Source organism: Erythranthe guttata, chromosome 9, assembly GCF_056151865.1.
Source record: "Erythranthe guttata isolate IM_541 chromosome 9, IM_541, whole genome shotgun sequence".
NCBI classification, from domain to species: Eukaryota; Viridiplantae; Streptophyta; class Magnoliopsida; order Lamiales; family Phrymaceae; genus Erythranthe; species Erythranthe guttata.
The window spans coordinates 8,415,728-8,438,342 of record NC_142541.1 but is presented as its reverse complement, the minus strand read 5'-3'; the positions used below and the strand labels follow the sequence as shown (position 1 = coordinate 8,438,342).

The window sequence follows — 22,615 nt, the reverse complement described above, 5'->3', positions numbered from 1 at the left end:
TCGTATAATCATACTCCATGTACTTACATCCTGTTTTTTTGCAACTTCCGGAGACCAAGTCAGCTGGTGGATGGTACTGCTGTGTGATGAACTCTACAAACTCTGTGATTACAATTGGGCAGGGTACATTGTCGAATTCCTGATGAAATATGTGCAGACAACAGAACCATCTTTAGTCCGTGGGTGCACAACACTATTATTGGTAAGTCAGTATAGTTGTATATACATTAACTCGTAACCAACTCTGCATAAAATTATTTTGTTAGTGCACATAATTACATGCATTTGTAAATATGCATGCTCGTATATTCATTTGAAACATAGTATACATTCTATCCATATAGTATAGTACTGTAACCTTAGTAGTATATTTATTTTGTTTTAATAGTGTATTTATTTTCTCTTAATAGTATATTTATATTGTCTTAATAGTATATTAATATCTAACATGCAGTCGATTTCTAACACTAGTTTGTTTCCTCAGTTCTGGATGTGCGAGAGGATAAATATCATTGAACCAATCGTTGCTGATGCTTTCCCAAGGTTCCAGAAATGGAATTTGAAAACACTGGGGACAGCGCTGGAGCATAAAGCCATCAGAGACATCCACAACGATGAAGTGAACGAGTCAGCACTTACTCAAACGGAAGAAGAAACTGCGTTTTTCAGTAAGGACTCATCTGCTGTGGAAAGAAGCAATAAAAGGAAAAGAAATTTTAAAACTAAGGAGCACAAGAAAGGCAAAACACATGACACATGCACCAGTTCTGAAACAGGCAATAATGCTCAAAATATCAATGTCCCAGAAAAATTCATGAAGAAATTACGTGAGAAGTCGTCAGAAAATCGTCGTCTTTCCAAGCTTGCACTTCAGTACGAGACCGAATCCCATATACTGAGATAGAAGAACAAACATCTGGAATACCTCTTGGCCAAATACGCACCAGCCGCAGAAGTGAGTCATGGGGAATCGGCCCAACCCATAGACCAAACTACAGAAGCCAAGTTAGCTGCCGAAACATTACGTTGCGCCGCACTCGAAGAACAACTAACTATTATGAAACAGTCGTACGAAGACTTAGAAGCAACATCAGCACTATTGAAGCTACATGTAGAGGCCCTGACCGCTGACAACAACAGCCGCAAGAAGTCCAAGACACAGGCATACATTAATGGCAATACTTCTACAGACAATTGACGCTTATTGTGAGATCTTAATGATAAGACAATCCATGAAAGAGTTCAACAAGACACAGTATTCTGAGTTGGAGGGAACGAGCTATGTTTTTCCATGCATGCTACTGGTAAGTGAATAATAGTAGGTATTACATTTTTGCACTGATGACCTCATGCAACTAATGTAATCACATTGATTCCGTACAGAGTGCAACGAGGAACCCAAAAAGCACCGACAGAACCTTCCATCCTCCTGCAAACATAGATGCATATCGCTATCTAGTGTTCCCGCTCCATTCTGATAGGAATCCCAACAAAGTGGCAGACCATTTCACCCTCGTTGTTTTCGATCGGTTAGAAGAGACCTGGAAGTTCTATAACTCGCTGTTGCCAAGGGAGAATATAACCGACAAGTACTTGGTCGATGCACATGATATGGTAAAACTCTTGACCAACACACCAGCTTCAAATAAAAATCATACGTAAATAATAACATTTGCCTTCCTACCATGACAACAGAAAACAGCGATGCAAGCTACTGCAAGTAGATACAACATCGACATCAATTTCGATTTTGACATTGAAGTCGTTAAGGATTGCCCACAACAAAACAATGGCCGCGACTGTGGTGTCCATGTACTTTACTGCATAAAAACCAACAACCCATAGTCCCAAGCAGCGCAAGTGATGACTTGGCTAATATGCGCAGAGAAATCGTAGAGACTTTCTTGGAATGGGGTAACAAGGAATATGATGCATAGGCCAGTCAACCTTCTGATAATATGATATCAAATTTTCTGTATGCGTAGGCCAGTCAAAAGTTATTTTTGATTATTATGTGTAATATGATGTTTTCAGTATTAACTTATTCACAATACTTATTTTTGAATTTTATGAAGTTATGAGCGCATAGTATATTACATGCATGCCAATAGTATATTATGTTGATAACAATAGTACTCAAATATATATAGTAGTGAATTATACATCCTATATCACCGAATTGTGTGGAACACTTAAAACACTCCAAAAACAAACATGTGATGAACAACATATTACTTCAATACATGAAATAATCTCACGAAGATTATCATATGACATTAGTACACATAAAAAATTCATATAACAAATCGAACGTATTATTGAACACCAACTGCTATGGTAGTATATTAATGATTTCATTATAGTATATTGAATATGTTGTGATAGTATATTACGGTTCTTGTAATAGTATGCACGTGTCTTACAGACAATATATCAATATAATAGTACAAACCCATATGTGAAGATAAAATAATAATAACGTTTGGAACAAAACTAACGTACAGTAATTCCAACATGATCAAATAAATACTTACAATCACATCATAACACTTTAATAATGCTAATTCAATACACTCTCGTACATTAATAATCACATCATAGTAACTTAAACTGATAATAGTAGTATCATACATTATTCATAATAGTAAATTAAATTTATTACAACGTTTAACACTGAACTAATTTTACATTGCCATTACCAAGTAATCACGGCGTTAATCAAGAATATCAATTCTTAGGGAGGTTTGGAAAATAACAACCGTCGGAATCAATTGAATTCACTGAGTTTATGTCCTCGTCGCTACCATCTGGTATGCAATCCACTTCTTCATCGGAAAACTGCGCAACGCCTAAATTCACTGCCCCACTTCCACTGGCATCAACGACTCCACCTCGTTCACCCCCGACACCTCTTCCAGCGTCACCAGAAACAACACCTTCGTTATTATTACGAACTCGGGGCGACCCGTTATTCTCGACATACAAACAAAAACAACACATGTTGCAGCCTATAAGATCATAAAAAATCATCGTGTGCCTCGACCTACGACAATTGTCACTGTTCGCCACACCACCATCAGCCCCGTCAATAATTGCCCATGCCTCCTCGTACATTGGAATTGCAATATCTCTGAAATCACGCCTCCAGTCTGCTTCTGCGAAAACCCTCTCAGTTTGTATCCACAACCTTCGGTCCATATTGTTTAAAACTTATTTTATTGATAAAAGTCTGTTGTAGATATAAAAGTATCGTTCCATTGGTATGCTTATATAGGCGAAAAAAATAATCGTGAAACCCTATGATCAATATGATGCGTCTCCCCGGATTACAAACGCATCGCTACATATACATGCCTTTTCAACTTACGCGGTTTAAATACAGACGACTCATCAAAACGTACGCCTCTTCAGTTATATCAAAAAAAAAAACCGTACAACTAATGGACTATGTAATATACACTAGATTGCTATCGAGCTGTCATTCTACAATTGGATACTATTATACTATTGTGTATAACTAATTATACTGTGCATCGTATTTTAGCAATTTTGTGAAATTATAGAACCACGTGTTAATAGACCCTATCCTTGAATGTTAAATTGATTAACAACGGAAATCTTGTTAAAAACTGACCACACGATATAAAAGTCTACAACAGAAATTAAATCAAAATATACTATTGCATATATTTTATTCGAGTATTGGTATCATTTTAAATAACTATAAGCATTCTAATAAAATACTAAGCTTGATAATATAAATCAACAACCATTAAAAACTCAATATTAAACATTATGTTCCGAAAATCCCATAAAACCAGAATATTGTACGAAAACAGAAAATAAAAATCATTTTAAGCATAAGACATCAACCTTAAAAAAGTACTGGAAAAACATAAATTAAAACAATCACTTCCTACAGGTCTTCTTGTTATGATTTCCTTGAGCTTTGCAACGACTACAAGTCATTTTCCGGTGGACACACTCACCCTGAGATGGAATCCTTTTCCTCTTTGGGCGACCACGTGTTGGTTTAACTTCAGGAGGTCCAATTACAGCAACATGAAGATCTGACACTTGTCTCACAAAGGGTATAATTGAGCCATAATAACTCTCCTTAAATGTTGATCTATGGTACCATCTATCAATATAATCATACGCAGCAAGCCCACAACGAAGTTCAACAAAAATAACAGCAGCAACATGTGCGCATGGAAACCCATTAATTTGCCACAGCCTACAAGAGCAAGTCCTTTCTCCAAGATCAACAACAGCATTTGGCGACGAAAAAACTTCGAACACGTGCATAGACGATCTTTTGCAAATCCATGAACGCCCCTTGTCAACAGCCTCCTTCAATCTCTTCTCAGTATTTTCACACAACACAGTCGCCCATCTATTGCCATCACATAGCCGGTTACAGATTTGCGTCATTAACAACAACCTTATGCCATCAATCAGACTAGTTATCGGCAAGTGACATTGCTTCTTTATTTGATGATTCCACGACTCACATCCATTAGAAGTCATTTGTCCGTACTTATGACCCTCGCATTAAACGTTGGACCACTTCTCTTTTGGAAGATCATCTAAGAAATTGCAAACTTTCGTCCCACCAGTAGTCTTCAGCTTGTCAATACATCGATCAAATTCTTCCTTAGTTGTCGCATAAGCACACGCCGCAAATTGTTGCAACACCGTCTCACGAAAGCCGGCTGGAACACCCCTGAACCTGTATTTCAAATTGTTCTGCAAATGTTTGTAACAATATGTGTGCAAACAGTCAGGGAAAATGTTCCTAACACCCTCGATGATACCGTGATTCCGATCCGAAACGAAATTGATCGTCCTATCATTCCCAATAGCATCCCTAAAATGACCCAGAAACCAAGCCCAATTCGAATCAGTCTCCTCACTTACAATTGCAAATGCGATAGGGAACAGACCTGCACATACGAAATTAAACCAAAATCACTACAACATTTTTTAGCTGTTTTATGAGTCAACTGTGCATATTAATACATAACTCAATTGTACTATCATATGACAGTTAATAAACTAACTCAATTGAAGGGCCGTAATTGCATTTAACTCCAACACTCCGAGAATTTTCTATGCTCCACTAACCGTCCTCTCGCTTTACTTGGCAAACCGATTTTGTGCAATTTGATCGAACATAATAAATGCATCCGGTATCGATTGACTCATAAAATTACCCCCCGTTGATGCATCTTAGACGGTTCGTGCATTCTCGTTAATCCCTTGGTAGAAGATGTGAATTTGCTGCCATTGTTCGACTCCATGTGTTGGACACTTCCTCAAAAGGGTCTTAAATCTCTCCCACGCCTCGTATAATTGCTTTCCTTTCTCTCGGACGAAATTATGAATTTCCCGTCGTATTCTCTCGTCTTATTCTGGTGAGCTGTAAACTTTCATGAAAAGGTTGAGCAGTTGAGGCCACGACGAGGTAGAGTGGGGGGCTTGGGACATCAACCACTGGCGAGCTCTTCCTTTTAAGGAGTTCTTGAAATAATTAATTGAAGTGCCTCTTGGGAAACAACGTTTTGACGATGGGAAATACATGTATTATGAAAATTGACAATGTGAAGATGGGGATCTTCACCCGCCAATCCACTAAATAGCCCAATATTTTGTAGCATCATCAAAAGGCCTTGCTTGATCTCAAAATTGTGCGGTTCAATAGGTGGATATTGGATGCTCGGGCGGAATCCGCCGAGAGTTGGGATTATGTAATCTTGAAGTGCTCATGGCCTAGTTGCTGGTTGTAATGGAAGTTGAGGGGTTGGGTCTTGGATGCGAATTCCATTCGGATTGAGTAAATGACCCTCTGCGTCTCTGCGTTCTTCGTCTGCCATTATATTGTTTGCACGTTGACGTCTCCTAGCGGCTCGAAAAGTACGTTCGATTTCGGGATCAAACGGTTATCTAGAAAGATCAAGTCTCCTACTCATACACAGTACCTTAAACAAAAATAAAATAAAACAAAAATTAAATGGGTGAATCGTGAAAATTGTTCAAATCTGGAGCTAGAATAAAATAAATAATTAAAATATTCCCCGGCAACGGCACCAAAAACCTTGTTGGTTGTAATACCTACACGCAAGTGCACGTATCGTATACGTAATATAGTGGACAATTAAGTCCGGAAATCGAACCCACAGGGAATATTTAATTACTTAATCCTAGACGCTAAATTCTAGCAATTATTATCAAGCCCACCCCACCCTACACAGTCGACTTTAGGGAGAATTAACTAACTTAAATAAATTAAAAGCAAGCAAAAACAAGAAAGCAATTTAAAACGAACTTTTAATCAAGGTAAGCAAGTCTAGGATTTTATTCTTCCCTCTATGTGATTATTACTCCCCCAATTCCTTGAATTATGTAAGTAATTAACCCGGATTATTAACCTGAGATGCTAAATTAATCATAACCCGCTTCCGCGTGTATTACGATTCTAATACCCTAGAATCAATTACTATATTCCTACGCAATTAATTCTAGAACACAACATTAAGCACAAATCTCAATAATGGCTGCTTAAGAGATTAACTATATTCCTATGTTAATACCACAAAGGCTCTTCTACCACAGTTCTAATTATTAACCCGATCTTTCGATTCATGCGATTAACAATAACATAAAAGCACATAAAGTGGCCAGTTTCATGAACTTAATAAATATAGTAGAAGAAATAATCCGGGATAAAAACTTGCATAAAATCATAGAAAATGGTTCATAAATCCCACATAAGGTTCAAAATAAAATCCTAGAAATAAGAAAATTAGCTACTCATGATTAAAGTAAAAACACAAATAAAATAAATCATAGACGATAAATATATGCTTGGAGTCTTCGAATTCTTCGTCTTCATTGTTGCTTTGTTGCTCTTGAAGTTGCGTAAAAGATGGATCCCCAATTGTGTGCTTGGCTTGGTCTTATATAGGGTGAAAAACTTGGGGAATAAGGCAGTTAGTTTCCTTGTGAAATTAAAATCCTTTTACTGCACTGCCTCGTGATCTCGGACGGCCGTCCCATATTTTGAACTAAAACACATCACACAAAGCCCTGACTCGCTCCCCTCTCTCTCTTGGTCAAACTCATTCATGGCCGCCGCCACCGTTCCACCGCCGGAAATCGGCCTCCCTTGGCCGATCATTGTGGTAGTTCTTTTCCTCTTTTCTATTCTTTCGTTTATTCTAACTATTGCATGTCTAGTGCCACGTTTTAGTAGATCGGAGTATACGAGGTGAAATCCGAGAGGAGGAAGATCGAAGAATCGAAGAACCGAGGAGCAGCCCCCGAGCCGACGACGCACGTTCTCCCACGCGCCGCCCGAAGACAGCGCATGATCCTCACGCGCCGCCGTAGATTGCACCGCCGCTGCCGCTTCTTCGTCATCGCCGCTCCCGGATTGCGCGGATTGGTTTCCATGGCAATCTTGCTTCGTTTCGTGCGCCAAGCTCACGCTTCAAGAGGTAATTCTCGAATCCGATGTTCGTTAGATATTAATTTAATTAGATTAAATAATTTATGTTCGTTTTCGTAGTACGTTTCGTGAATTGTATGTTTTGTATGTTCACCTGAAATTCATGATTTACTGCGAGCACGTTAAATGATTTAATGCGAGCATGCTAATTGATTTACTGTCGATTAAATTAATTCGCATGATTGTCGTTTTTAATTTCACTGGAAGCGCAAAGGTACGCAATTAATTGTTTAATTATTGCCATGCATGTGATTATGTGATTTAAAGTTGTTTAATTCGCATAACATTTTTGTTTTCTGTTGCGTACACGTATCCGATTCCCAACAGATTGAATTAGAGACATTGGTTCATCGAGACCTCCTAAGTAGTTCAATAACGGTGCGATCGTTGTAAGTGTTGTAATCGGTACGTGCATGACTTAGAGAATCAAATTCTCTAATCATCACTTAGTCAGCTCTAGCCAGAGAATTAGAGATTACAAACTATGAGAACACACATGACATCCAAGACTATTCTAGCGATCGAATCCCCGACTACAATGCACATACCTCCCACTAGATTTCGGACTGCACGAACACTGGCCCTTGGGGCGGTCCTCGGTGGAACTCAGGGACAGGTCACAATATAGCTGGTCCTCTAGTGAAGTCACGGTGATGTCTAGGTCATAAGGACTAATGGTGTACACCTATAACATAGATATCTCTACTCGATTATTAAGAACCACTTAGAGATTTCTAGGGTGAGGGAGTTCAGTGAACTCGTCAACTTACGAGCACCCACTTATGCATGCCGATATCATAATACCGTTTACTGATGAGATGTAGCACACATACACTAAGTGGTAGTCTCTTAATGGGAAAGGCCGATATCCTCATTGGTGGCGTAACCCTTCAAGTAGGAACATGTTTAACACTTATAATACTAAAGTAAATATCTCAAGATCCTAAAGATCAATTACTAGTACTTGTAATTGTTGGGAATCGGACACGTGTACGTAGCGGAAAACAAAAATTTTTATGCGAATTAAACAAGTTTAAGTCACATAATTGTTAGAGTATGTGACCAATAAGCCAACTAAGTGTTGTGTTTTCTCACACTACTCGTAAATAATCTATTTCAAATTAATGGTAATATACCTTTTAGCATTCTATATCTCTTATCCCATGCAAGCAGCATAGATATAGTCCTAACGAGTTACTCTATTACTGTGAGTTGATCTAGTAGAATCGTGAGATAACTCAGCAATGTAATGTAACTGTTAAACCTTGTTCCTACTCGATGGGTTACGCCAATAATGAGGATACCGGCCTTTCCCTTTTGAGACTAGCACTTAGTGTATGTGTACTGCGTCTCATCAGTCATCGGTGTTGTGACATCGGCATACTTGAGTGGGAGCTCATATTAGATGAGTTCACTGAACTCCCTCGCCTAGAAATCTATAAGTGGTTCCCATTCATCGAGTAATAGGTTTCTATGATATAGTTGTGCACCATGAGGCCTTAAGACCCACACATCACCATGACTTCACTAGAGGACCGACTGTATCGTGACCTGTCCCTGAGTCCCACCGCGGACCGCTCCAAGGGCCAACGTTCGTGCAGTCCGAAATCTAGTGTGAAGTCTGTGCATTGTAGTAGGGGATTCGAGCGCTTGAGTAGTCATGGATGTCCTGTGTGTTCTGTCGGTTTGTAATCCATGGAATCTCCGGCCGGAGTTGATAGTGGGGTGATTAGGGAAATGTGTTTCTCTAAGTCACACACGAACGGATTATAACACCTAGAACGTTCGCAGGGTTATTGAACTTAATAAGAGGTCTCGGTGGACCAATACCTCTAGTTCAATCGGGACATTTGCTGCGAAGGGATTGTACTGTACGTTAACTATATCACAAGGTTCTTGCAGGCACTTCATTTGTATCTAGGGAATCATGATGCGTAGTTGCTAGACGCCAATCTTGATTCGTTGGGCACCGATTTGATCGGCGATTGAGTAAAATGAGTTTTACCCTAATCGGGACTCTTGGGAGGAGTTCGTATAAGAAAAATGTGTTGTTCAAATCACAAAGAGTTGTGAGCCCACGGCTAGCTTACACCTGAACCATTGAGGGTCACACTTCTCGTGTAACATGGATCCTTGAAAAACAACAAGCATAGATTATGTGTTAATCTTTGCGTAGTTGGATGTCAATATGATTGAATCTAAGATTCGTAATTGTGGATAACGAGTTGGAATAAACGGAAAGAAAGAGATATGCGGAAATTTAGTGAACATTCTAAATTGGGAAGTTTCCCGATTTAGCAGGTCCACTAAATTAGAAGTTTCCAATTTTGGAAATTGAAAATTTCAAAGAGGCACTCGTATCGACGAGGACTTTATGTAGCACCCCCCTTCTAGACGGGCGATAAATCGAACCGGTTTATCGGAATATTTATTAAACTAGCGGAAGCAAAGGATCTCTTTGTCATTTTTGAAACATTGGAATGGGGTAAAAATGCAATTATTAAAAATACGTTCCCTTGGGTATTTGAAGACTTTGGATTTTTCGAAAATTTTGTTGGATTGCTTTAGCCGAATGCAAAGCTTTGATTTAGAAGTAAGTTTCGAGAGGAGGTTTCTTATTCGAGTGCTACATTCTCACTAAACATTCTTTTCGGTTCGAGAATAAATCAGAGTTCGAAAAGGTTATTTTGGTGGATAATTCGAAGTTTTCCAACGAAGGCATGAAAATAGTAATTTAAGGAACTTAACATATTAAAGTAGGGAATAAGTACGATTCATAAGGAAACGAGTTCAAAAGTACGAAAGGGAAATATTACGGTTTTAGGGTTACACCACCAAAAGAAAATAACCAAAAGCCTAGCATCGTTCATAGGTCCTCGTACGTCTTCCAAAAACCCGGGCAAGACCTCGATCCACTACTCGATCCATCCCGGTTGAGGATTACTACTACCTGCAATTAAAAGACATCTATATGAGCTATAAAGCTCAGTAAGAAATCCGAGTATTATCAAACTTTGGAAATACGTTATAATTAATATATAATATTGTATACCCGTTCTTACCCACGTTTCGCACAACAACACAAGGCAATCGGTCAAATCACATATCTCACGAAGACACATCGTTTAATAAGATCACGAAATTATGCAAAATGACTAAAATGCCCTTTTTGTGAAAATCATGAAAAACACATTTTCTTTTTATCGGATCCGTGAAAGATTAATTTCTGTACCGAATAATAAACCTGTTACGAGCCCGTTTTCACTAAGTGGAATCAAACCACTACCACATCATCCTAGTTGGATACCGGCCCACTATATCCGAGTTGTTTATTATCCGATATTCCATTAACCTTTCAAGTAAAAATCATTTAATGCAACTTTTCGAAATAATGCTATAACCCACACATGACATCACAAATATCAATCAAGTTCTACAAATCACACAAATATCACAATTTACCACACATTTATAATTTGGGCAAAAATCCCAAATTCACACACATAAACTCACAATCACACACGGCACACACACCATGCACAATCAGCACCCACACATTCACACATTTTCAGCACACACACATGCACAATCAACACATTAAACATCACTAATTGCTCATTAAAGCAAGCTCAAGAACAATTACCTTTTTACCTTTCATTTAATGGACTTATCACCACATCTAGGTAATAATCCATGTCAATCAATTTCCCACAGCCATTAAACACATCCAACAGTAATTAAAGTACCAAAGTACTAAAAATTCATCACTCATCACCATCAAATCAAGAACATAAACATTAAAGCACAAAACATGTTAAATGGTATGCATATTGTCTTAATTTCGAAATATTAGCAAACTAGTTCCAAAAATTCTCAAATTAAATCCTAGAACTCCTAACTGACTCAAATTTCAGATTCTGAAATTATTTTAATGTTTTACAATGTTTCAAATTTTCTTGAAATTAAAAACTAGGAAAATCCCTTTTTCAATTTAAAAATCCAAAACTCTAACATAACTCTAATTAATTTAAAAACTTGTTGAATAAAACTTTTTCCTATTTAGTACTTGCTGAAAAACAGATCCAAACTTTAAAAATGAGAGATTTTTCGGAAATTGCAGTTTTGACCCAAAAGTTTCGAAATTTACACATGCAACCACACTAGAAGTTCAAAATCAACTTTTTCATGAAAACCCCTAACAAATCTGAAATTCCACTTTACTAGATGCAGAAAATGAAGTTGAAAAGTCACTTTATGCAGAAATTTTGGAAATTACACATTTTGCCCCAAAATTTCTAGATCCACACATGCAAGTCTACTCAAATTTCAAAAATCAACTTTTCTTACAAAAATTCTTTAAATCCGAAATTTTTGTTCAATAAATGCTGGAAAACAGTTTTGAAAACATTTTTCGGACAGACTTTACAAAAATTACAGATTTGGCCCAAACTTTCGAAGATCTACACATGCAACCACAAAAAGTTAAAAATTTCATTTTTCCTTAAAAATCCCTTTTTGAAATCTGAAATTTTTAAGCTTTTGGCCAATAAATGTTGTATCTAACCACTAACAACATAGATGATGCATGCAAGAACAAGAATTTAACAAGAACACTCATTTTTCCATTTTTCATCAAAAGGTCCTAAATTTTCGAAATCTTCCCCAATCTTTTAAAATTTCATGAAAATCATTTCAATACTATTGATGTCCCTTAATTGCAGCAAGAAATCGAATTTCTTACCTTAAAATCGAAGAAAGCAAAATGACCGAAAGGAGAGGAAAGCTTTCAAGCACCAAAGTCCAACCAAGCCACCTTGATTGTGGAGGAAATGGTGTGAGCTTCAAGGAGTGAGGAGTTTTGATCTCCCGAAAGAAGGCAAGTGGTTTTGATTGTGTTTTTGGAGTAGTCTATGGCAAGAGTTAAATAAGGAACCTTCATTTTAATTTTGGGGTTTTCTTGAAAATGTGAAGTGAGGTGGAGAGAGGAGAGCCGATGATGGTGGTGATGGTTTCGGTGGAGAGAGGGGAGAGAGACAAGTAAGTGTAGATGTGTTGGAAGGAAAAGAGATGAAGGTGTCTCTTCATCTTACTAATGAGGGTGGAGTGTAGGATTAGGGAAAATGATGAGTGTTTTGCCAAGTGTAATGCATGCCTAATTACATATAATTTATTTATTTAATTTAAATCACAACTTGCATCTTAACACACACACACACATCCGAACACACACACACAATTTCGGACACATATATATATATATATATTCAAATATAAAATGCAAGTATTAGTATATATGTATGTATACGTATGCATGCATGTATGTACGTGTATATATATATATATGTATACAATTCACATAATTCATCAAGTTTCAAATAATTTATCAAATAAATAAGAATACGCAATTATTCACATAAACCACGTAATTCACGAAATTTCATAGTATTTTGATTTACGGAAATTTAAATCATGTAAATCACATATATAATAACGCATGTAATTATTCACGTAAGTAATATAGTTAAATTCACGTAGTGCATATAATCACGTAATAATATTTCCTAAGGGTTTTCTCGAGTTAGGAATATCAATCCCGAGTTTTAGGATTTTCGGGTTTTGGAAAGGTGGGGTGTTACAATCTCCCCCCCTTAAAGAAATTTTGTCCCCAAAATTGTTACCTGAACAACTCGGGGTAATGTTCGCGCATTTCTTCTTCTCGTTCCCACGTGGCTTCTTCGGGTGTATGATGTTGCCAAAGGATCTTAACGAATTTAAGGTCTCGGTTTCGAAGGGTTTTGGTTTTGAAATCGAGTATTTGGGAAGGTTTCTCTTCGTAGGATAGGTTAGGGTTTAGTTCGACCGGTTCAGTTTTCAATGTGTGGTCGGGGCTGCGAATGTATTTTCGAAGCATCGAAACGTGAAAGACATTGTGGAAGTTGGATAAGTTGGGCGGTAAGGCGAGTCGGTAGGCGCGAGTACCAACTTTGTCGAGAATTTCGAATGGGCCAATATATCGCGGCGCTAATTTTCCCTTTTTCCCAAATCGCATAACTCCTTTGAAAGGCGCCACTTTTAAGAATACGGAGTCTCCGACTTCGAATTCGAGATCTCTCCTTCGAGTGTTGGCGTAGCTTTGCTGCCGATCTTGGGCTATTCGCATTTTCTCTCGAATGCTTTTGATGATATCGACGGTTTGTTGGACTAGGTCGGGACCAAGGAATTTTCTTTCACCAATTTCGTCCCAATGGAGCGGGGACCTACACTTGCGGCCATAAAGGGCTTCGTAGGGTGCCATTCCAATTGACGAGTGAAAGCTATTGTTGTACGCGAATTCGATTAGTGGAAGGCGGGATTCCCAATTTCCTCCAAAGTCGAAAATACAAGCGCGGAGAAGGTCTTCTAGGGTTTTGATAGTGCGCTCGGATTGGCCGTCGGTTTGGGGGTGATAGGCGGTGCTGAATTTTAATCGCGTTCCAAGGGTTTCGTGTAAGCTTTTCCAGAATTTTGACGTGAATCGAGGGTCACGGTCGGAAATAATCGAGACGGGAACACCGTGGAGTCGGACTATCTCGCGGATGTAAAGTTCGGTCAGCTTTTCTAAACTAAACGTCATTCGGATCGGGAGAAAGTGAGCCGTTTTGGTCAGTCGGTCAACGATCACCCAAATAGCGTCGGATCCTCTTTGGGTCTTTGGAAATCCTTGCACAAAGTCCATTGTGATGGCTTCCCATTTCCATTCCGGAATTAGGTTCGATTGAAGTAAACCTCCGGGTCTCTGATGTTCCGCTTTGACTTGTTGGCACACTAGGCATTCTGCTACGAATCGGGCCACTTCTTTCTTCATTCCAGGCCACCAGTAGAGCTTTTTGAGGTCTTGGTACATTTTGGTTTCTCCGGGATGGCAAGTGTACGTGGTTTGGTGAGATTCAGTTAAGATGAGTCGGCAAACGTTTGGATCATTGGGGACGTAAATGCGATTTTGGAATCGGACGAGACCATCTTTGGTGACTTGAAAGTTGGGATTGGATTCGAGGTTGTCACGAATTTTGAGAATTTGCGGATCGTTTTGTTGTGCTGATTTGATCGATTCTCCCAAATTAGGTTGGACTATGAGCGCGTTGATCGATTTGCGGCTAAGGGCGTCAGCGACTACATTTGCCTTGCCGGGGTGGTAGAGTATCTCGCAGTCGTAATCTTTGACTAGTTCGAGCCATCTTCGCTGTCGCATGTTCAAGTCTTTTTGAGTGAAGAAATACTTCAGACTCTTGTGATCGGTGTAGATGGTACACTTTTCACCATAGAGGTAGTGTCGCCAGATTTTGAGTGCGAAAACGACGGCGGCTAATTCGAGATCGTGCGTTGGATAATTGCGTTCGTACTCTTTGAGTTGACGTGAGGCGTAGGCAATGACCTTTCCGTTTTGCATAAGTACGGCGCCTAGACCTAATTTCGAGGCATCGCTGTAGACTACGAATTCTCCGACTTTCTCCGGTAGTGCGAGAATTGGTGCCGATGTGAGTCGGGCTTTTAATTCGGTGAAACAGGCGTTGCATTCGGGAGTCCACTGATACTTGACGTCCTTTCGAGTCAATCGGGTGAGTGGAGAGGCAAGCTTCGAGAAATCCTTCACGAATTTGCGGTAGTAGCTGGCTAGTCCAAGGAAACTTCGGATTTCCTTTGCGTTCTTCGGAATGGACCAATTTGACACGGCTTCTATCTTGCTGGGGTCGACGGAGATTCCTTGTTCTGAAACAATGTGACCAAGGAAAGCCACACTCGAAAGCCAGAATTCGCATTTGCTGAACTTGGCGTAAAGTTGATGCGATCGGAGGGTTTGGAGTACGGTACGAAGGTGAGATATATGATCTTCTTGGGTTTTGGAGTAGATGAGAATGTCGTCGATGAAGACAATCACGAACTGGTCCAAGTATTGATGAAAGACTCGGTTCATAAGGTCCATGAAAGCTGCGGGGGCGTTGGTTAGACCGAAGGGCATGACAACGAATTCATAATGGCCGTATCGGGTTCTGAAAGCCGTTTTGGGGATATCGGATTCTTTGATTTTGAGTTGATGGTAGCCAGATCGGAGATCGATTTTCGAGAAGACCGATGAGCCTTGAAGTTGGTCAAAGAGATCATCAATTCGAGGAAGAGGGTATTTATTCTTGATTGTGACTTTGTTGAGTTCACGGTAATCAATGCAAAGGCGGAGGGATCTGTCCTTCTTTTTGACAAAGAGAACCGGTGCACCCCACGGGGAATGGCTGGGTCGAACATAGCCCTTGTCGAGCAATTCTTGGACTTGATCTTTTAGTTCCTTCAATTCCATCGGGGCCATGCGGTACGGTGCTTTGGAAATTGGCGTAGCGCCGGGAATCAGATTGATTTCGAACTCGATTTCTCGATCGGGTGGAAGTCCGGGAATGTCATCTGGAAATACGTCGGGAAATTCTTGGACAACTCGGACGTCGGAAATTTGGTCTTTGGAATCAGATTCGGATTTCAGAATATCCACTAGGTAGCCGGAATGACCCTTGTGAATGAGTTTGACTGCTTTTATCGCGGATATGATTGGAATCGAGGGTTTGGGTTGACTTCGAAATTTTAGGGTTTCGCCGTTCGGAAGTGGAAAAATGACCGTTTTCGAGGCACAATCGATTTGGGCTTTGAATTTGGTTAACCAATCCATGCCTAATATAATTTTGAAGTTTTGGATCGGTAGGAGGATTAGGTCGAAATTCATGGTTTGAGTGTGAACTCGGATTGGGCAATTTGCTATTACTAGGTTAGAGCACATTTCTTCGCCAGAGGGAATGAGAATTCGGTATTCGTAGTTTAATCGATTCGGTTCGAGATTTAAATGCGCAATTATGTCTTTCGATATAAAGGAATGAGTAGAGCCGGAATCGATAAGAACGTAAATGGGTTCTTCGAGGATGAATATGGTACCTGCTATCATAGACGGGTCTTGCTCAATCTGTTCTTGAGTCATGGCAAACACTCGGCCGGGGACGTTCGGTGGAGGTTTCGGGCAGTCTTTCACCATGTGTCCGGGCTGATGGCATCGAAAACAACTCCGTGTTCCGTGTACGCATTCTCCGGAGTGACTCTTTCCACACTTTGGGCAGGTTGGCCTCGGCGGCGGTGGCGGTGGTCCGGTTGGTTGACGAATGGGCTGCGTTCCTTTTCCTCGGAAATGGGCGGTTGCCGAAATTGTTCTTTTTCCATGGTCGTTGAGTAATTCCTTGTGGTCGGCGGCTGTTTTGAATGTCTCGTTCGTCCTGGGCAGCCATGAGTGCTTTGTCTACGAGATGGCGGAAAGTCGAGGCGTCGGACATGCGAATATCTCTACGGATTTCGGGTTGGAGACCACGAATGAAATGGTTCTTCTTTTCTTCCGCGTCTCGAGCGATGAATGGTGCGTAAAGGCAGCCACGTTCGAAACGACGGATGTATTCGATCATTGGTAAGTCGCCTTGTCGGAGTTCGAGAAATTCTTTGAGTTTGTGGGCTCGCACGTCCTTCGAGAAATATTTTTCGAAAAATTGCACTTTGAAGTCGGTCCATGGCAAAGTTTCGAGGTTTGTTCCTTCCTTGATTCCTTCCCACCAGTGACGAGCTTCGTTTCGGAGGAGGAATATGGCACAATGCACGCGGTCGCGGTCGGTCATTTGCATGTAGTCGTAGATGACTTCGAGCGATTTGATCCACTCTTCGGCTATAGTGGGGTCGGTTCCACCGTGAAATTCGGATGGGTTCATTCGGAGAAATCGTTCGTATATGGCTTGCGGCGCATTACTTTGAGGCGGGGTTTGGTTACGTTGGAGAAGTTGTTCGATTTGGCGTTGGTGGTTTTGGGCTTGTTCACGGATTAAGTTGGAGAGATTATTAATGGTTTGATTGGGGTCGTGTGGTTCATCGGCGGGATTGCTCGGGTTTGCTCGGGTTATACGTCTCGCCATTATTTCTATATTAATTATCATTAATAAGTAAAGCAAATAAAACACATAAAGAATACACATACGTTACCGGATGGTCCGAGCTTTGCGTTTCGAGTAGTCTAAGCCCGTGAAGTTCGTACGAGTATCTATGAACAATGCTCTGATACCACTCTCTGTAGCACCCCCCTTCTAGACGGGCGATAAATCGAACCGGTTTATCGGAATCTTTATTAAACTAGCGGAAGCAAAGGATCTCTTTGTCATTTTTGAAACATTGGAATGGGGTAAAAATGCAATTATTAAAAATACGTTCCCTTGGGTATTTGAAGACTTTGGATTTTCGAAAATTTTGTTGGATTGCTTTAGCCGAATGCAAAGCTTTGATTTAGAAGTAAGTTTCGAGAGGAGGTTTCTTATTCGAGTGCTACATTCTCACTAAACATTCTTTTCGGTTCGAGAATAAATCAGAGTTCGAAAAGGTTATTTTGGTGGATAATTCGAAGTTTTCCAACGAAGGCATGAAAATAGTAATTTAAGGAACTTAACATATTAAAGTAGGGAATAAGTACGATTCATAAGGAAACGAGTTCAAAAGTACGAAAGGGAAATATTACGGTTTTAGGGTTACACCACCAAAAGAAAATAACCAAAAGCCTAGCATCGTTCATAGGTCCTCGTACGTCTTCCAAAAACCCGTGCAAGACCTCGATCCACTACTCGATCCATCCCGGTTGAGGATTACTACTACCTGCAATTAAAAGACATCTATATGAGCTATAAAGCTCAGTAAGAAATCCGAGTATTATCAAACTTTGGAAATACGTTATAATTAATATATAATATTGTATACCCGTTCTTACCCACGTTTCGCACAACAACACAAGGCAATCGGTCAAATCACATATCTCACGAAGACACATCGTTTAATAAGATCACGAAATTATGCAAAATGACTAAAATGCCCTTTTTGTGAAAATCATGAAAAACACATTTTCTTTTTATCGGATCCGTGAAAGATTAATTTCTGTACCGAATAATAAACCTGTTACGAGCCCGTTTTCACTAAGTGGAATCAAACCACTACCACATCATCCTAGTTGGATACCGGCCCACTATATCCGAGTTGTTTATTATCCGATATTCCATTAACCTTTCAAGTAAAAATCATTTAATGCAACTTTTCGAAATAATGCTATAACCCACACATGACATCACAAATATCAATCAAGTTCTACAAATCACACAAATATCACAATTTACCACACATTTATAATTTGGGCAAAAATCCCAAATTCACACACATAAACTCACAATCACACACGGCACACACACCATGCACAATCAGCACCCACACATTCACACATTTTCAGCACACACACATGCACAATCAACACATTAAACATCACTAATTGCTCATTAAAGCATGCTCAAGAACAATTACCTTTTTACCTTTCATTTAATGGACTTATCACCACATCTAGGTAATAATCCATGTCAATCAATTTCCCACAGCCATTAAACACATCCAACAGTAATTAAAGTACCAAAGTACTAAAAATTCATCACTCATCACCATCAAATCAAGAACATAAACATTAAAGCACAAAACATGTTAAATGGTATGCATATTGTCTTAATTTCGAAATATTAGCAAACTAGTTCCAAAAATTCTCAAATTAAATCCTAGAACTCCTAACTGACTCAAATTTCAGATTCTGAAATTATTTTAAAGTTTTACAAAGTTTCAAATTTTCTTGAAATTAAAAACTAGGAAAATCCCTTTTTCAATTTAAAAATCCAAAACTCTAACATAACTCTAATTAATTTAAAAACTTGTTGAATAAAACTTTTTCCTATTTAGTACTTGCTGAAAAACAGATCCAAACTTTAAAAATGAGAGATTTTTCGGAAATTGCAGTTTTGACCCAAAAGTTTCGAAATTTACACATGCAACCACACTAGAAGTTCAAAATCAACTTTTTCATGAAAACCCCTAACAAATCTGAAATTCCACTTTACTAGATGCAGAAAATGAAGTTGAAAAGTCACTTTATGCAGAAATTTCGGAAATTACACATTTTGCCCCAAAATTTCTAGATCTACACATGCAAGTCTACTCAAATTTCAAAAATCAACTTTTCTTACAAAAATTCTTTAAATCCGAAATTTTTGTTCAATAAATGCTGGAAAACCGTTTTGAAAACATTTTTCGGACAGACTTTACAAAAATTACAGATTTGGCCCAAACTTTCGAAGATCTACACATGCAACCACAAAAAGTTAAAAATTTCATTTTTCCTTAAAAACCCCTTTTTGAAATCTGAAATTTTTAAGCTTCTGGCCAATAAATGTTGTATCTAACCACTAACAACATAGATGATGCATGCAAGAACAAGAATTTAACAAGAACACTCATTTTTCCATTTTTCATCAAAAGGTCCTAAATTTTCGAAATCTTCCCCAATATTTTAAAATTTCATGAAAATCATTTCAATACTATTGATGTCCCTTAATTGCAGCAAGAAATCGATTTCTTACCTTAAAATCGAAGAAAGCAAAATGACCGAAAGGAGAGGAAAGCTTTCAAGCACCAAAGTCCAACCAAGCCACCTTGATTGTGGAGGAAATGGTGTGAGCTTCAAGGAGTGAGGAGTTTTGATCTCCCGAAAGAAGGCAAGTGGTTTTGATTGTGTTTTTGGAGTATTCTATGGCAAGAGTTAAATAAGGAACCTTCATTTTAATTTTGGGGTTTTCTTGAAAATGTGAAGTGAGGTGGAGAGAGGAGAGCCGATGATGATGGTGATGGTTTCAGTGGAGAGAGGGGAGAGAGACAAGTAAATGTAGATGTGTTGGAAGGAAAAGAGATGAAGGTGTCTCTTCATCTTACTAATGAGGGTGGAGTGTAGGATTAGGGAAAATGATGAGTGTTTTGCCAAGTGTAATGCATGCCTAATTACATATAATTTATTTATTTAATTTAAATCACAACTTGCATCTTAACACACACACACACATCCGAACACACACACACAATTTCGGACACATATATATATATATATATGTATTCAAATATAAAATGCAAGTATTAGTATATATGTATGTATACGTATGCATGCATGTATGTACGTGTATATATATATATATATGTATACAATACACATAATTCATCAAGTTTCAAATAATTTATCAAATAAATAAGAATACGCAATTATTCACATAAACCACGTAATTCACGAAATTTCATAGTATTTTGATTTACGGAAATTTAAATCATGTAAATCACATATATAATAACGCATGTAATTATTCACGTAAGTAATATAGTTAAATTCACGTAGTGCATATAATCACGTAATAATATTTCCTAAGGGTTTTCTCGAGTTAGGAATATCAATCCCGGGTTTTAGGATTTTCGGGTTTTGGAAAGGTGGGGTGTTACACTTTATGTTCGTCACAAATATAATTTTGTTATAATTTTGTGGACGATCGTTTGTAAGAAACGAGGCCGACGAGGGGGTGGGCTTAATGGATCAGTGGGTCAAGCCCAATGACTTAAGCCCATGAGGGTTATGAACCCTAGTATAAATACAACTCATATGATGAGTTGAGATCAGAGATTTTACAGCCCCAAACCCTAGCCGCATGAAGCACGGCCGTCCTCCGCCTCACGGCTGCAGCCCAGCCGCTGCACCGCCGCACCGCCGTCGCGCCGCCGCTCTGCCGCCGCCGCCGCTGCCGGTTTCTTCTCTTTCCTTCCTCGTCTTTATTCCCGTTGTTTTCTAACTCTTCTGTATCTAGTGCTGCAGTTAGAGTGGGTTTAGTTGTACGAGGTGAAACCTAATTGGAGAGGAAGAACGCAACTCCACCACCGCCAGCCCCGCACGCGCCGTTGCCACGCGCCGCCTCCGCTGCACCTCATGTGCCGCCGTCGAGATCAGATCGGACCAGCTGTTGTTCGGTCGGTTCTTCGTAGCCTTGGAGTTGTTTAATAGCAGCTTGTACCTGTCTTAGTTTATAGATTTCGATTCGTCGGAATCTCACGCTTCAAGAGGTAAAATCATAAACCCCTGCGAATTAATTCATAATTGGATTATGTGAATTAATTTGTGAGCATGACAATTATATGAAGAATGTATGTTTTCGATTTCATGATGTCGTATGCAAGCATGCTCATCTTTGTCTTTCGTTTTATTTAATTTCGATTAAAATATGAAATATTACCATGTGTATGGCGGAAGCGTTAAGGTACGTTCAATTAATTGATTTATGCATGTGATCGAACAATGAGTTCGATTAAATTTTTGTTTTCCGCTGCGTATACATGCATCGATCCCCAACAATAATCACATGCCCGACATATATTAAACAATTAATAGCGTACCTTTGCGCTTCCAGCGAAATTTAAAACAAACATACATGCGAATTATTTAATCGAAATTAAATCAACTAACATGCTCCCGTTAAATCAATTAATCATGCTCGCAGTAAACATCGAATTTCATGTAATCACATAAAATTCATATAACATACTTACTATACGAACATGCATAATTAATTTAAATTAAATCGAATCAAACGACAATGGATTCGAAACTTTACCTCTTGAAGGGTGAGGTAAACTTAATCCTATTACATTTTTATTTTTCATATTTAATTATATATTTTAAGGGGAAATATGCAATACCCCTCAAATTGAAAATATTTTGAACTAAATCCAATATTTTTAAAGACTTTTTGCATACACCCAAATTCTATTTTTAATTGGTGAGACCCCCCTAGAGTAATATGAGAAGACAAAAATACCCTCAACTACTATAAACCTAATAATTTTTCCACCTCTTTCACTTGCATCTTCCCTCTTCTTCACCTCTCCAACTAAATCTGTTAGTTCTCTCCGAAAATTCCAAGCTTCGTCCACCGCCGCCACCGCCGCTCGTTTCCGCCACCGCTTCCTCCTTCGTCTCCACATAAATAATATATTTCTCTCGTGTTCGTTGTATCTCTCGATTTTTCTCTCTTTACACCACCATGTTCTCCTCATATATTTGTACACCACCACCACCGTCGCAGCTCGTTTCCGCCGCTGCTACCTGCTTTTGCGTTAGTGAAGAAAACCGCCCTACGTGGAAATTATAGATTCGCAAATATTTGTTTTCCATGTTTA

The 22,615-nt window shown here is 39.0% G+C and overlaps 2 protein-coding genes across 2 annotated transcripts; one reads left to right on the top strand and one right to left on the bottom strand.

Annotated features, from left to right (window-relative positions):
• Positions 1 to 1,172: 1,172 nt before the first annotated feature.
• Positions 1,173 to 1,845, top strand: LOC148767997 (uncharacterized). The gene is made up of 3 exons (XM_088822729.1): positions 1,173 to 1,304; positions 1,384 to 1,614; positions 1,696 to 1,845. The coding sequence occupies exons 1-3, from the start codon at positions 1,173 to 1,175 to the stop codon at positions 1,843 to 1,845; spliced, it is 513 nt and encodes a 170-aa protein (XP_088678855.1).
• Positions 1,846 to 3,909: 2,064 nt separating this feature from the next.
• On the bottom strand, positions 3,910 to 4,530 carry LOC148767996 (uncharacterized). Its single transcript, XM_088822728.1, has one exon. The coding sequence runs from the start codon at positions 4,528 to 4,530 to the stop codon at positions 3,910 to 3,912; it is 621 nt and encodes a 206-aa protein (XP_088678854.1).
• Between the last annotated feature and the right edge of the window lie 18,085 nt (positions 4,531 to 22,615).